This window comes from Hippopotamus amphibius, chromosome 8, assembly GCF_030028045.1.
Source record: "Hippopotamus amphibius kiboko isolate mHipAmp2 chromosome 8, mHipAmp2.hap2, whole genome shotgun sequence".
Taxonomy (NCBI): domain Eukaryota; kingdom Metazoa; phylum Chordata; class Mammalia; order Artiodactyla; family Hippopotamidae; genus Hippopotamus; species Hippopotamus amphibius.
The window spans coordinates 45,197,510-45,212,056 of record NC_080193.1 but is presented as its reverse complement, the minus strand read 5'-3'; the positions used below and the strand labels follow the sequence as shown (position 1 = coordinate 45,212,056).

The window sequence follows — 14,547 nt, the reverse complement described above, 5'->3', positions numbered from 1 at the left end:
CCTGAGTCACAACGCTGAGCAAGGGGTGAGGTCAGGAATGAGACCTCTGACATCTTGGCGTAGTCAATGTCCAGATCATTGGTCATTTGGAATTTGGGGCCTTGGAATTCTCTGGGCCTGAAGCATGTGAATATTGATGCCAATATGAGTTTGTGAGGTGACATCAAGCTGTGATAATGCTGAAAGAACTGCTGAAATGCTCTACAGTCAGGGGGTCCCCTCCAAGGTTAACAACAGGTCTGTGAGGTGAGGGAACAGAGGATGCTCTTGAAGGCAGGAGTTACTGAGCAGGAGCCTGTAGCTGCCCCCCACTCCTGCTCCCTGTTCACTTCTCTGTCCATGAAGCACAGACTTGCCATCACACAGGCCTCCGTGCTTGCCAAGGCATGTTCACAGCCATACCTCGCCAGGCCGTGGGAAGTCTGTAGGCCAGAGGCTGTTGTTCCTGCTGTACAGTGAGGGGCCTGCCACCTGGGAGCTGGGCCACTGGAACATGTGCCTGTGGTGGGTTTCCGTAATTCCGCTCTCCTCTTTGACGTCACATGGCCACCACACAGTCCTGCTTTCCCAAGGGTTTGATTTTTAATGTTTCCTTTCCTATTTCCAGCTCCTTCCTGCTTTGCAACATATTTGAAACTATAGTATCATATGCCACATGTTTGAAACCACAGTATCATATTACTGATGATTTTCTGAAGCTACCACCTAGCTTAAATATGTCACACACATGCTTTCATGTTTGTCTGCTGTTCTCCTCTCAGTTAAAGAGGAGTAAAGCAGTTTTATTTTGAGAAACCTCTAATGACAAGTACTCAGTGTCTGTGCTTGGGAAGAGCTGGTTGAGTGAATGGCTTCTGCACAAAATCTGTGTGAAGGAGCCTTAGCTAGAAGTGGGGCCAAGTGCTTGTCCTACTCCTGGGCTGGGGAATCTTTGGAGAGTCTGATAACTGAATGCTGGGTACAGCATTATCACAAAGTGCAAGGCGTCATATGTATAATACATGCTACAACCAGGATACATGGATAAATCTCTAAAATATGATGCTGAGACAAAGAAGCCAGGCCCCAAAGAGTACATACTGCATATTCTGGTCATCTGAAACTACAAAAGGCAACTCTAGACACTGTGACAGAAACAGGTCACAAGGAGGAAGAGGGGAGATGAGGAATGACTGGGGAGGGGCAGGGACTTCTTTGGGAAAAGGAAATACTCAGGATTTTTATCAAGGTTGTAGTTTCATGGGTGTATACATTTGTCAAAACGCTCAGATCTGTGCACTTTAAATGGATGCATATAAATGATATTATAACACGTGGATTGAAAAATGTGTAATGAGAAAAGGAAACTGCACATACTTGCACAAGTCCTCTGCTTCTCCTCCTGTTCTCAAAGCTATCTTGGGCATTTATAACATCTCAGAATATGATTGCAATTTCAATAATTCTTGTGTGTGGGTTTTGTTTTGTTTTTTATTTTTTCTTTTTACTTCGGCTGCAGCAAACCTAACTCAGAAAACACTTCTAAGTGTAAGAACCTTGACTTTAATTCAGCTGGTTACAAAAGAACAAACAGAACAGGAAGCAAACATTTATTCATTTGTTCTTTCTTGCTGAAAACATTAGGCAAAGAGATGTTCCTCACCTTGACTCACACCACATTTTATACCTAAACTGCACATGCTGACTTTTCACAGGGTTGCTTTAACTGCTTGCTATATTTTGTCCCTGCCGTTTGGGTTTGGCTCCATCTCTTCTGTGTTATTAAAAGGTAGCTCTTCATAGTTCTGTCTTTTCCTAGGGGCACATGGGGAACTAATGAGACATTTCTGAACCTTATTCCTCTGACAAAGGCAGGTGCGGTGTACATGTGTGCAGATGTCTTCAGGCCTTGTCTCTGACTCCTCTCTTCTTGCCCTTCCAGACTCCAGAGCCAAGTGCACACCTGCCAGGTGAAGGTGAGACTGAAGACCAGCAGCTCCCCCCTTCTCCTGAAGAACCAGAGAAACAGGGATGGAGCCAGGAAACAGACCATGATGAATTCGAGACACTGTCCCACCAGAGTGAAAGTCAATCAGACACAAAAACCGACCCCTTTGAAAGTGCTTCCGACACAGAGTCCCTGCCTGGTGACCTCACTCCGGGTGGTACCTCCGAGGGCAGAGAAGCACGCAGGGGATGCTGTGACACCCCAGCATCAGGAACCCCTCAGGAGCAGCGTTCAACTGGTATCTCTGGGCTTGATCCAAAGGAGGAACTAGATCTGTGCCTTGACTTCAAGGAAGAGTCTTACAAATGCGGGCTACGAGCCTTTGCTGCAGTTGAAAAAGCGAGGGCTGTGCACCTTCGGGAGGACGAGGCTGGCACGGAGCAAGAGTCACCGCTGGCAGGAGCTGCTCACTGCACACAGGGCTGCGGGCAGGGGCCCACGGACAGCTATGGCTTCCGGCCGGTGAAGGCAATCACTGTACAAGACCTCAGGGCGTTCTCTGTGTTTTCTCTTAAGAAATCCCGGTCTGAGAGTTCTCTGGGCGTCCCAGTGGTCTGGCCCTTTCTTCTCTGGTGCTGCGAACAGGGCCGGAGCTGGCCGAATATCCACAATGGAGAGAGGGGACCCCGGCTGCCTCTCAGAGGCCTGCCGGATAGCATAGCCCCTCTGGGAGCCAGGACAGAGGAGGAAAGTACTCCAAGCCCCTCACTGAACACAGGCTTGCTCTGCTCCCAGCCCAGCTTTGATGCCACCTGCCTGCTTCCTTTAGGGACATCTGGCCTCCTACATGCCAAACGTCACTGTGGCGCCCCAGAAAACACTGATGACAAGGCCAAGACATTGCCAAGGCACTGCTGTCGGCACACAAGAACATTGAACAGGGCCCATTCTATAGAAGAGTTTCCCTTAAGATACTCTGAGGGTCCTCTAGGGCAGAACTCGGTGAAGTCTGGGACCCATCTGAAGGGAGGGACAGAAGCAGAACAGGCTCCAAGAACACAACACCCTCTTCAGCCTGTTCCCCCCCAACCATTTCATCTGCTTCCTGCTTCCCAAAGGCAGGCTCCTCACTTGGAGGATCAGTACGAACCCAGTGCTCTCAGCTGGAAAAGGGCCTCTCAAGACACACCCTCTGAAAGTTTCTGGCTGGAAAACCAGTTAGGACATGATTCTAGGTCCTGCCCAGTCTCTTCAAGCCTTACTGCAGCGTTGGTGAGCCTCAATGCAGGGGAAGTGCTGGTGCCAGCAGAGTGCAAGTCAGGACACGGTCCAGAAAGCAGACCAGAGGATCCCCAAGGCGCTGGCCTGGCACCAAACGCTGAGGACATACATGATATACAGAAGCACCTTCAGGACATTTCTGTTGACGCAGGAAACCAAACCAGTAATCACACATCAAAGTACATCCTCGGTGAGAAAAGAAAGCCACTTGCTAGGCCCAAGCTTCCACATCATCCCAGCAATAGCAGGTCACAGGTGTGGACCAGAGACTGGGGGGGTTGCTCCAGAGTGAGCAATCCTTCAGACACTCCTGAGACCACCCTGAAATCAAGCACAACAGACACTTCAAAGAAAGCAGAAGACGTGATGGTTCCAGACCCCAACTTCACCAAAAATGCCTTGCAGGGTTTTTCAGGAGTCGCAGCAGCCACTGTGTCTCACTGCGGCTGTGGGGATGAGGAGTGTGACCAGGGGCATGAAGATGGTGCCACACCTTTAGCAGAGGGCCTCCAGCTACAGCCCAAAGCAGACACATCTTCTAAGGGCACGCTCATCATTATAGCTGTCGAGCAGAAAGGGCTGCAGGCCACCAGGAGGAAAGTGGATCCTCTTCCAGAAACACAGTCCTGTGAGTTTCTGGAGAAAAGACCAGGGTCTCCCCGCAGTGCTGGAGGGACCCCCCGTGAGTCTCCCCGGGCTGGGAAACCACAAACTTGTAACAATGAGTGTACGCTGCCAGTAGCCTGCATTCTGCGAGGTGCCGATGGGGCTCTTCAGCAGGTGGCCCAAGCCACAGAGTTTGGGATAGTTCTGATCCCTCAAGCTGCTTCGGAAGATTGGCCCCCTGGCGAGGAAGAGACGTCTCCCCAGGAGCGCGCCGCAGGGGGCCTGCTGAGCACAGAGGCGCCTGCCAAAGAGAACCCGCCGGGGGCCAGCCAGAGCTCCGGGACCGGGGCGGCCAGGGAGGATGCTGCTGGGGCGCCCGGGGCCCAGGGCCGCGAGGACACGCGGGGGGTGCGCGCAGCGGAGGGCGGTGCCAAGACGCGGCCGGGTGCCCAGGCCCCTGCCCGCACCCGCACGCTCCGGCCGTCCGTACCGCCCCGCCGGCTCGGCCAGGCTTCACGCGAGCCTGGTAAGAGCCTGACGTTTCCCAAGGTGACCTCCTTCCGCAAAGGCAAGCCCCCGGCCGCCGGAAGCCCGAGAGGGGGCCTCCCTGGGGGTTCTTCCTGCCTCGAGGAGCTGTGCACCGACAGTCGGCCCCCCGCGGGCAGCGGGCAAAGCGCATCCGGCCGGGCAGGGAGTCCACACAGTGTGCGCGCCGGTGCCTCCCCCGAGATCCTTCTCCGGGGCCCAGGCCCAGGGCCTGCGGGGCTGATGGAAGGGGGCCACGTGGAGACGCAGGGGGACCTCGGTAGCAGAAGACAGTCCTCAGAAAGCTGCGACGACAAGAGACTCAAAACCCCAGAGAAAAGGCTCAGGGCAAGGTTAGCCTCAGCTCATAAGACCTTTGCAAATTTTTTTGAGTCAAGAGTTTTAGAAAAAGAGAACACTGGTGAATGTTCTCCAGGTTCTTTCAAGGACCAGAAGGAAAAGAGCAGGCTGCGCCAGAGCTCCTGGCGCACCTTTCTGAAAAACAAAGACGCTGATGGCCCCAAAAGGCTCTCCTTAGTGGGTCTGGTTCCAGGACCGGAAATCTTGAATCCCCCCAGACTTTCCCCACCAGGGACCAGTAGCCACTGCGAAGAGCAGGCAGAGGACAAGGAGAGCTATGTTTTTAGAGATCACTGGACACCCCCACATTCCCCCACACCTTTGTCATCCAGCAATTTGGCTTCTTCAGATAACAGGAGAAGAAGTGAACCAACTATCAAATGTACAAGCACCCAGGAAAGTGGTAAATACCTACCTTCAGGTATCTTTCCCGAAAAGTCTTGGCCTTTGTCACCCACTAGTCCTGGGAGGCAGCAGGCTGGGATCAGCCACACCCTTCCCTCCAGCTCCACCTGTTGCCTGGCATACAGAAGCCAAGGGGTGCCCTGTAAGCCCCTGAGCCCCAAGCCCCAGAGCCCCAGGCCTGGTACCCAGTGGGCAGATTTCCACTATCCTGGCAGGGGCAGGGCCATCTCAGTGGTTTGTCTCGGAAGCTACAACCATGTGGATAGCAGCTCAGAGGCCCCTGGAAGGCCCAAGACCTCCAAGGCCCGGACAAGCCTCCTACTTTCTCTGCAGGCACTAGACCAGGGTGAGCAGAAGGAAGAGAGCAGGAAAAGAGGCCAGCATCCCTGTGGCCTGAGCACAGCACCCTCGCTTAAGGACCTTCTTGGGAGGGAGGTGAGTATCTGTGATTCACACCAATCTGTTTATTTACCTTTTAAGGCAAGAGAAGGAGGGGACCACAGTGGATATCTCCCTAAGTGAGGGGAGAGGAGGAGTAGGAAGGCCAGTCTGCCTTCCATGGAGATCGCCCCACTTACACACATGAGTGCCCCACTCCAATCAATGCAGCCAGACCAATTTCTTAGAATTTGTCAGCTAACAAGTAGGAATTGGCGTTTCATTTTGTGAGATCTTTTTTTCCTGCATAATTAAAGCTATCTGAATTCCCGTTTGTATCAACTGCCTGTTCATAGTCTTTCGCCATCTGGTACCAGGTGGTGGATGCAGGCTTTTGTATGCCAGCCTTCATCCTTCCCCGCTGGGAAATTTAAAAAAAGTAATTTCCCCACGTTGTTTTCTAGTATGTTTATGGGTTTATTTTTTAAATCTAAAGCTGATCCAGTTGAACTTATTTCGGTATAAGGAGAGAGATTATTGGTGCTTCTGAAATTCCTAGTAAAAGAAAATAGTCTCTCCCCCAAACCAGGACAGGGAACACGGTGCTGGGTCAGACACAAGAAAAGGATTGAAGCTTGGGATTTCTCATGAGTCAGGCTGCCCTCAGAAGGAAGTAGCGTTTTGGAAATTCCAGAAAGAGCAGTCTCGGGACTGTGAAAGCAAACCTCTCTTTTTCCTGTCCACTCCTACATCCATGTGCCCTCGCCCCTTTGCTTCTTTAGATAAGTAGTTGTGGTGTCTCCTGCATGCCCAGCGCTGTGCTTGTGTGGAAGGACCTCAGGTTCAGCGTTAGCCTCCAGGGCCAAGTGCAGGCCACCTGCGCACCGCCTCCGGGTCCAGGCAAGCCCCACCCTTTAGGGAGAAGGCCACGCTCTCTCTGCAGCAGGTGTCCGCCACCCAGCTGCTCCGAGGGTCTCCCTCTCAGAGCCTGTCCCTCTCAGAGCACGCACATTTCCCCTGCGCCCAGGCTCTCTTGCCTTCACACGTGTTCGGATGCACAAGCATAGGAGGCCTTCTCACTCCTCCTGTGAGATCTGAAACAGAAACAGGAATAGGAACGAACGTTGATCCAGCACCCACCTCCTGCCTGGCCCTTTCCTGGGCACATTTCAATCACCTCACTGCTTGCTAAACAAAGCAGGCGGTCCGGGTGTGTGCTGAAGCCCCCCGCCCCTGCTCTTCCCGCAGGCACACCTCCTGAGCACAGGGACACGCCGGAGGGTCCTGCGGGCTACAACCAACAGGCGTGGTGCACGCACTGCGGCCCCCAGCCCTGTGTGTGCTGCTTAGCAGGAAACGAGGGGGGGGAGGTGGGCGTTCACAGGATGTAGTCCCAACACACTGGAGTTAGACGTTAGAAATTCAAAAGTGAGCACTACCAGCTGAAATGACATCACTTTATTCAACATATATCCTCATCTGTAAAGAGTCAAAGATTAACTTTCAAAGATTTTTTTTCCTGTTGTGTCACTTTTTAAAAAAATTATTAGTAGTAAAGTTAAAAACAAAGTCAATACATATGTAGAAGGGGAAAGGTAACAATTTCCCTTCAAAACCTCCCAGTCCCATTCTGTAGAGGGAAATAACCTCAGTGGTCTAATGTGCGTGATCCACACTACTGCCACACACACATAGGATTGTAACGGGGAGTCTGTGGAAGAGAGGGTCACACGGTGGGATCATACACACACATTCCTCTCTAACTTTCTTGTTTGCTTTAATAATACAGCAAATACAGTCAGGGGTTTATATACATTGTTCCCTAGTTGAAAGTCACATGCTATTTCATAGTATGGCTATACTGTATTTTAGCTATTTTTCTATTGATTAATATTGAGGTAGTTTCTAGTTTGCAGCCATTGTAAATAATGCTGCAACAGCATCCCTGATCCGATGTCGTGAGGTATTGATGCTTTTGTTTCTGCAGGATATAAAAGAGGGATTGCACAATCAAAGGGTATATGTGGTTTTTTTTTTAATAAATTTATGTATTTCTTTATTTATTTCATTGACTGCGTTGGGTCTTCATTGCTGTGCGGGCTTTTCTCTAGTTGTGGCGAGCGGGGGCTACTCTCCATTGTGGTGTGTGGGCTTCTCAGTGCGGTGGCTTCTCTTGTTGAGGAGCATGGGTTCTAGGCACATGGGCTTCAGTAGTTGTGGCACATGGGCTCAATAGTTGTGGCTCACGGGCTCTAGAGCACAGACTCTGTAGTTGTGATGCATGGGCTTTGTTGCTCGGCAGCATATGGGATCGTCCCGGATGAGGTATCAAACCCGTGTCCCCTGCATTGGCAGGTGGATTCTTAACCACTGTGCCACCAGGGAAGTCCAGGTACGTTATTTTTAATCTGAATAGAGTTCAGGTTACTTTCTGAAATGATTGTGACCATTAACACATAGCAGTATATATGAGTGCCCACTTCCTGACGTTCCTCCAACCTAGATACTTATTGCTCCTTTTGATTTTTGAGTATCTGAAACATATAGAGAACTTGATTGAAAAATAAAGACATTATAGTGTTAGTTAACGCAGAGTAAAATCAAGTATTCAAAAAAGATGATTAGTACCTAAATAATATAATCATAAAACTTATTTTATGTGCTGATTTAATAGTGTTATACATGTAAATGTGTATGTGTATATATGTACACAGTGGAAAACAGCACTCCCTTGAGATTGTCCCTGCGCTCAGGAGGTGTGCCTATGGAAGGAGCAGGGGCGGGGGGGCTTCAGCACACTCCCAGACAACCTGCTGTGTTTAGCAAGCAGTGAGGTGATTGAAAAGTGCCCAGGAAAGGGCCAGGCATGAAGCAGGTGCTGAATCAATGTGCATTCCTATTCCTCTTTCTATTTCAAGTCTCACAGGAGGAGTGAGAAGGCCTCATATGCTTGTGCATCAGAACATGTACGAAGGACAGCGGCAGATACATGAACGTGGGAAGGGCGGGGCGGGGAAGCTCTGAAAAGTTTGCGCTCTCTAGCTGAAGCCCTGGGCAGCAATGGCACAGAAACTGAACTTAGAGCTGAGGTGAGGCTCCATCTAGTGGCTACTCCTGGGAGAGCAGGCTGTGATTGCAGGAGCAATTTGCAAGGAATTAGCCGTGTTCCCAGTTCTTCCTTCCACAGTGCTCTCAAGAAGCAAGAGTTCTTTTATTCCAAAACAGCCATGCTTAACATTTTGTTAAGTTTTCTTCCAGATTTCATTCTGTAAACAATTTTATATATTTAACATAGTTATGACCATGCCATCCATGGAGGCTTTAATTTTCTATGATTTCACATCCTGCACTTTGTTTCTGTAAAGCTCTTTTAAGTTGAGAAATACAGAAAAGCATACTGCACAGATGTGTAGATAATGTATTTCTGTGAAACAAACACTGAGTAACCTCCACCTGAGTCAGGAAACACCACACAACTACTCTTCCTGCCCCGAGAGTCCTTCCTCCTAACTGGCCCTAGCCTCTATGCCAGCTGCTATGGTATTCACTCCCTTACCTTCATTATGAGTTTACTGCTTAACTGTGTATCAATACTTCCAAATAATGTAGTTTATTTTTGCCTATTTTTGAACTTTCCATGAATGCAACCTTAAGTATTCCTTTAAAGCTTACCCATTCTGTTTGCTCTAATTATGTTAAGACTCATCCTTGTGCTGTGCATCTAAAGTCCTTTCATTTTCATCATTCTGTGCAACAACTTTGAATCAGCATACCACAGTGTGTATCAGTCAGCTGTTGCTGCTAGGAGAGTTCCTGCCCAGGTGCCTGCTGCATGTGTGCGTGCATTTCTGTTGGGTGCACCTCCTAGGAGTGAAATGGCTGGGTCATGGCTTTACTAGATTCTGCCAAATATTATTCCAAAGTGATTGTGCCAGTTTACACTCTCTCCGTAAGAGTCTGCTCTGCCCCGTAGTCTCATTAACATTTGCTTGATATGGTCAAGCAATTTTAGCCATTCTGCTAGGTGGGTAGAGGTATCTCATTGTGGTCCTAATTTGCATCTCCCAAATGTCTAAACAGGCTAAGCACCCTTTAAATGCTTTTGACAATTTGGATATTCTCTTCGGGGATGTGTCTGACCTAATCTCTTGTCCATTTGTCAGTGAGGTTGTCTTTTTGTTACTGATTGTACATATTCTGGACACAGTCACATTGCTGTTTAAATGTGCCACCAATATCATTTCTCACTCCTTGGCTTGTCTTTTCCCTTCTTTGGTGATATCTTTTGAGGAACAGAAGTTCTTAATTTTAATGTTTTCAAGTGTATCCAACTAGAATAGATGCCTTTATTTAAATAAATTGCCTTTTTTTAAAGCTTTTATGGACTTGTTTTTTACATTTAGGTCTCTGAGATGTCTAAAACTGACCTTTGTGTTCCATTGGCCTGTTTGTCCATCCTTGTGCCAGTTCAGGGTTTTCATCGCTGTAGCTGTATATACTGTTGCTGTCCAGATTATTGCCTTGTTCTTCAATTTGATAAATATTTATTGAACACCAGCTGTGGGCCAGGCGATATTCTAGGCACTGTGGATACAGTATTGAAGAATCTATAAAGATCTCTGTCCTCAAGAGAGGGACAGGTGTGGTGAGACTGAGTAAATAACTGAGCAAATAAGATTATTTCAGATATTGAAAAGATTATTAAAAATTGAAATGTAATTAAGAAATTGAAAAGTTTAATGGGATGGGGCTCCCTTGGCTTAGAAGTTTGAAGTCTAACATTAGAGCCTCTCAGGTGGCTCTCTCAGGTCCAGCTCAACTTCTCGGTGACGTGGAAGAATGACCTCACCTACAGACAGCCATATAATTTAGCCCTCCCCAATGTTGCCTTCAGGCTGGGAGACCATAGCATACCTGTGCATGTTTGTATGATGTAGAGCGGGAGGAGGCAGTCCTCGGGTGTAGAGATTTCTTCCCTTTTCAGTTTCAGGTATAGGGGCAAAGAACTTATGATTCCAGGGAAAGCAAGTTCTAGCATCTTATTTATAATCTTACTTGTACATAGATGGGTTTGCACTCCTGGCTAAGCGGGCTCAGAAGGAGACCAAGATCAACAGGGAGCAAGAAAAGAAATAACTGTGGGAGGGTGAGAGGAATAGGGAAACCTAGAAGTTTAGAACACCTGTGCATGTTTTTTTGTTCTCCACTCTGTTACTTACTAACTCTGAACGTTGGAATAAGACCACATCAGGACTCAGTTTCCTTATCTGTGAGGGTTGGACTAGGTGGTCTCTTAGGTCTCTGCTAGGCATAGCATCAACTTTATGAATGAATGCTGGATGGTTTTCCTGACCTTCACCTGTACTCTTCTCTGACTTGGGTAGCAAGGATCCAAGGTGCTGCTTCTACTTAGAGACTTTAAATGAGGGTGGGGGGAGTATATTGTGAACATTTTTCTAACCTTGAAAAGTCTTTTGTATTCTAAAATTTATATGGAGAGGCACAGGCCCTAGAATAGCTAAAACAATTTTGGAAAAAAAAATAAAGTGAGAAGAATCTGTCTAGTCGATATTAGTTAAGGCCATTCTATAAAGTAATCAAGACATTGTGGTATTGGGGGAGGGATAGACACATAGATCACTAGAAAAGAGTAGGGAGCCCCAAAACAGACCCACATAAATATACTCAGCTGGTTTCTAGGTGCAACAGCAATTCAACGGAAGAACAATAGTCTTTTCAACAGAGTGCTAAGGCATTTGGACAGCCTTGGGGCAACAACAACAAAAAAACTCATTCGGAACTTCACACTTTATTTAAAAACAACTCAAAATTAATTAATCACACATTTAAATGTAAAACATAACACTATAAAGTTTTCAGAAGAAAACAGGAGAAAATCTTTGGGATCTAGAAGATAGTAGAGTTCTTAGTCACAACACCAAAAGCACATCCATAATGGAAAATAATAAATTGGGGACTTCTTAGGTGGCACAGTGGTTAAGAATGCACCTGCCAATGCAGGGGACATGGGTTTGAGCTCTGCCCCAGGAAGATCCCACATGCCATGGAGCAACTAAGCCTGTGTGCCACAGCTATTGAGCCTGTGCTCTAGAGCCCGTGAGCCACAACTGTTGAGCCCATGTGCTGCAAATACTGAAGCCCATGCGCCTAGAGCCTGTGCTCCACAACAAGAAAAGCCACCACAATGAGGAGCCCATGCACCACAATGAAGAGTAGCCCCCACTCACAGCAACTAGAGAAAGCCCATGTGTAGCAACAAAGACCCAACACAGCCAATAAAAAAATAAATCCAATAAGTAAATAAATAAATTTATTTAAAAAAATAATAAATTGGACTTCATCAAAATCAAAAAACTTTTGCTCTGTAAAGACTCTGGTAGGAGGATGAAAAGATAAGCTACACATTGGGGAGACTTTATTTGCCAACCACATAGCCAACAAAGGAGTAGTTCTAGAATGTAAAATAACTCTCCAAACTCAACAGTAAAAATACAAACAGTCCAACTAGAAAACAGACAAAAGACATTTCTTCAAAGAGGATGTACAGATAGCAAATGTGCACATCAAAAGACATTTGACATCATTAACCATCAAAGAAATGCAAATTAAAAACACAATCAGAATGATTAAAAGAAAAATATATGAGACTCCCAAATACTGGTAAGGATGTGAAGAAACTGAGTATCTTGCACATTTCTGGTAGGAATGTGAAACCATATAGTTACTCTGGAAAAAGGTCTGGCAGTTTCTTATGCAACTAAACCTGGGTTTATCATATGACCCAGCAATTGCAGACTTCTTTTTTTAAGATCTATTTTTTAATTAATTAATTAATTTACTTTATTATTTATTTGGTTGCACTAGGTCTTAGTTGCAGCAGGCAGGCTCCTGAGTTGTGGCAGGTGGCCTCCTCAGTTGCGGCATGCAAACTCTTAGTTGTGGCATGAACGTGGAATCTAGTTCCCCGACCAGGGATTGAACCTGGGCCCCTTGCATTGGGAGCGCAGAGTCTTATCCATTGCACCACCAGGGAAGTCCTGCACACTTGTGTCTTTATCTCAGGGAAATGAAACTTAGCTTACACATAAACCTAATCCCTAAATGTTCATAGCAGCTTTGTTCATAATAGCCCTAAAAGTGGAAACAGCCCAGATAACCTTCCCTGGGTGGACGGTTAACAAAATGTGGCACATCCATATCATAGGATTGTAATATAGCATAGCCATAGTATTCCACAGTGTGAATAATAGTGAACTATCAATTCATACAGCAACTTCAGTGGATCTCCAGGAAATTATGATTGGGAGAAAAGACAATACCAAAAGGTTATATATACTAGAAATCTATCCATATAACATTCCTAAAATGAAAAAAACCATAGAAATGATGAATCTCTTAGTCATTGCCAGAGGTTAGAGGGGAGGGAGGGAGGTGAGGTTATAAAAGGGCAACCCAAGGATCCCGAAGTGATAACACTGCCCTGTCTCTTGACTGTGGTGGTGGATACTTGAACCTACATGTGTGATAAAACTGCACAGAATTAAATATACCACACACACACACACACACACAGTAACTGCGAGGGAAACAAGGAACTCTAGGTAAAATCTGTGGGTTGTATCCACGTCTCATCCTGGCTGTGATATTGAATTGTACCATTGTGAGAATGAGTACAAAGTACACAGGATCTCTCTGTAGTATTTCTGCATGGGTATCTACAATTATATCAAAATTAAAAGTCTAATTAGAGAAAAACATTTATATCCTTTAGTTTAATGGCTGCATGGTATTCATCTATATGTATGCATCACAATTCTTAACCAGTTGTCTACTGTTTTGAACAGTAAGGTTGTTTACAACTTTTTAAATAATGCCACATTGAACATCCTTATAAATAAACTTCAGGGAATGCTTTATTCTCCTTGTTTTTTTAGGGTGGGTTTTTTTTTTTTTTGCCTTTTCCTTTTAAAAAGTTATCAAAATTATGCATGTACATAGTTATAAAATAAAATGGTACTAACATAGTACTTCTCAAAGTAAATGCATCTAGATCATCTGGGCCCTTTGGGGGTATGGGTTCTCACTAGATATACGGGCGGGACCTGAGGACGCAGTTCTAAGCAGCTCCCGTGCAGTGTGACACTGCTGAGCCCCCCCCACCCCACCAACCCTGACTCGGAGTAATGAGGGGTAAAAAACCTTCCTTGGAAAACAGGACAGCCACCTGGCTCCTCTATCCCCCACCCAGGGACAATTAAGTTAGGTTTTAATAATAATTTTAAACTGCTGTTTTGATTCATTCTTTAAGATGTTATCTATTAGCCTCTGGTTGAGGTAGTCATGAAGAGTCAGCGTGTTAAATTCCGTCTCCTCTCCATTCCCATCCTCCTAATATCATCTTTCCCAGTTTATAGCTAAGTCAACAACAAGTGTTTATATCATTGTGGGCATGAAAATATTATTCAGTGTAAAGCTAAGTAATGGACTAGAGGGACACTTGTTTGTTTCTGGAGTTAATAATGGTTGCATTTTTCACGTGTGATTTTCTATGTCTGTCCTTAAATTTAAGTCTCTATGACATCATCTATGAACCATTTTCCAAATGTTCAAACATGTCAGTATTCTGTCAAGTCTCTCCTTCCTCCTGTAGGCCTTCCTCCTGGAACCCACTGACCTCCTGCTGTAATTCCGATGACTTGTTCTCCAGGAATTCTGCATAACTTCCTTCTCTGACTTCCTGTTTCTTGGATCCTGTGTCTATCTTTACTCATTTATTATGCTCAAAAATATCTCCCTGTAGCTTCCTAAGAAAAGGTACATAGGAGGTAAAGATGTAAATTTTTTGCATGTCTGAAAAAAAGCCCCTTTTTTTTAAAACTTTCATACTTGGTGGATAGTTGGGCTTTGGTTAGACTTCTGGGTTGAAATTACTCTTCAGAAACTTGAAGTCATTGCTTCACTGTGCTCTAGTATCAAATGCTGCTGGTGAGAAGGGCCATGACATTGTTATTCCCAGCCATTTGTGTAAGGCTTGGGTTTTCTTT

General features: G+C 46.2%; 1 protein-coding gene across 5 annotated transcripts in view; it reads left to right on the top strand.

The window, feature by feature from the left end:
- ARHGEF4 (Rho guanine nucleotide exchange factor 4) overlaps positions 1-14,547 on the top strand; it is a 253,119-nt gene that overhangs the window by 110,375 nt on the left and 128,197 nt on the right. For 4 of the 5 annotated variants that reach the window (XR_009055039.1, XM_057744538.1, XM_057744537.1 and 1 more), the window contains exon 2: positions 1,922-5,539. Coding sequence is in view for 4 of the 5 variants with exons in the window: in XM_057744538.1 (XP_057600521.1) it covers positions 1,922-5,539 (3,618 nt within the window). In the remaining variant the exon portion in view is untranslated. Of the gene's footprint in view, positions 1-1,921; positions 5,540-14,547 lie in introns of those variants that run through there. The other variant, XM_057744539.1, reaches the window with a different exon arrangement.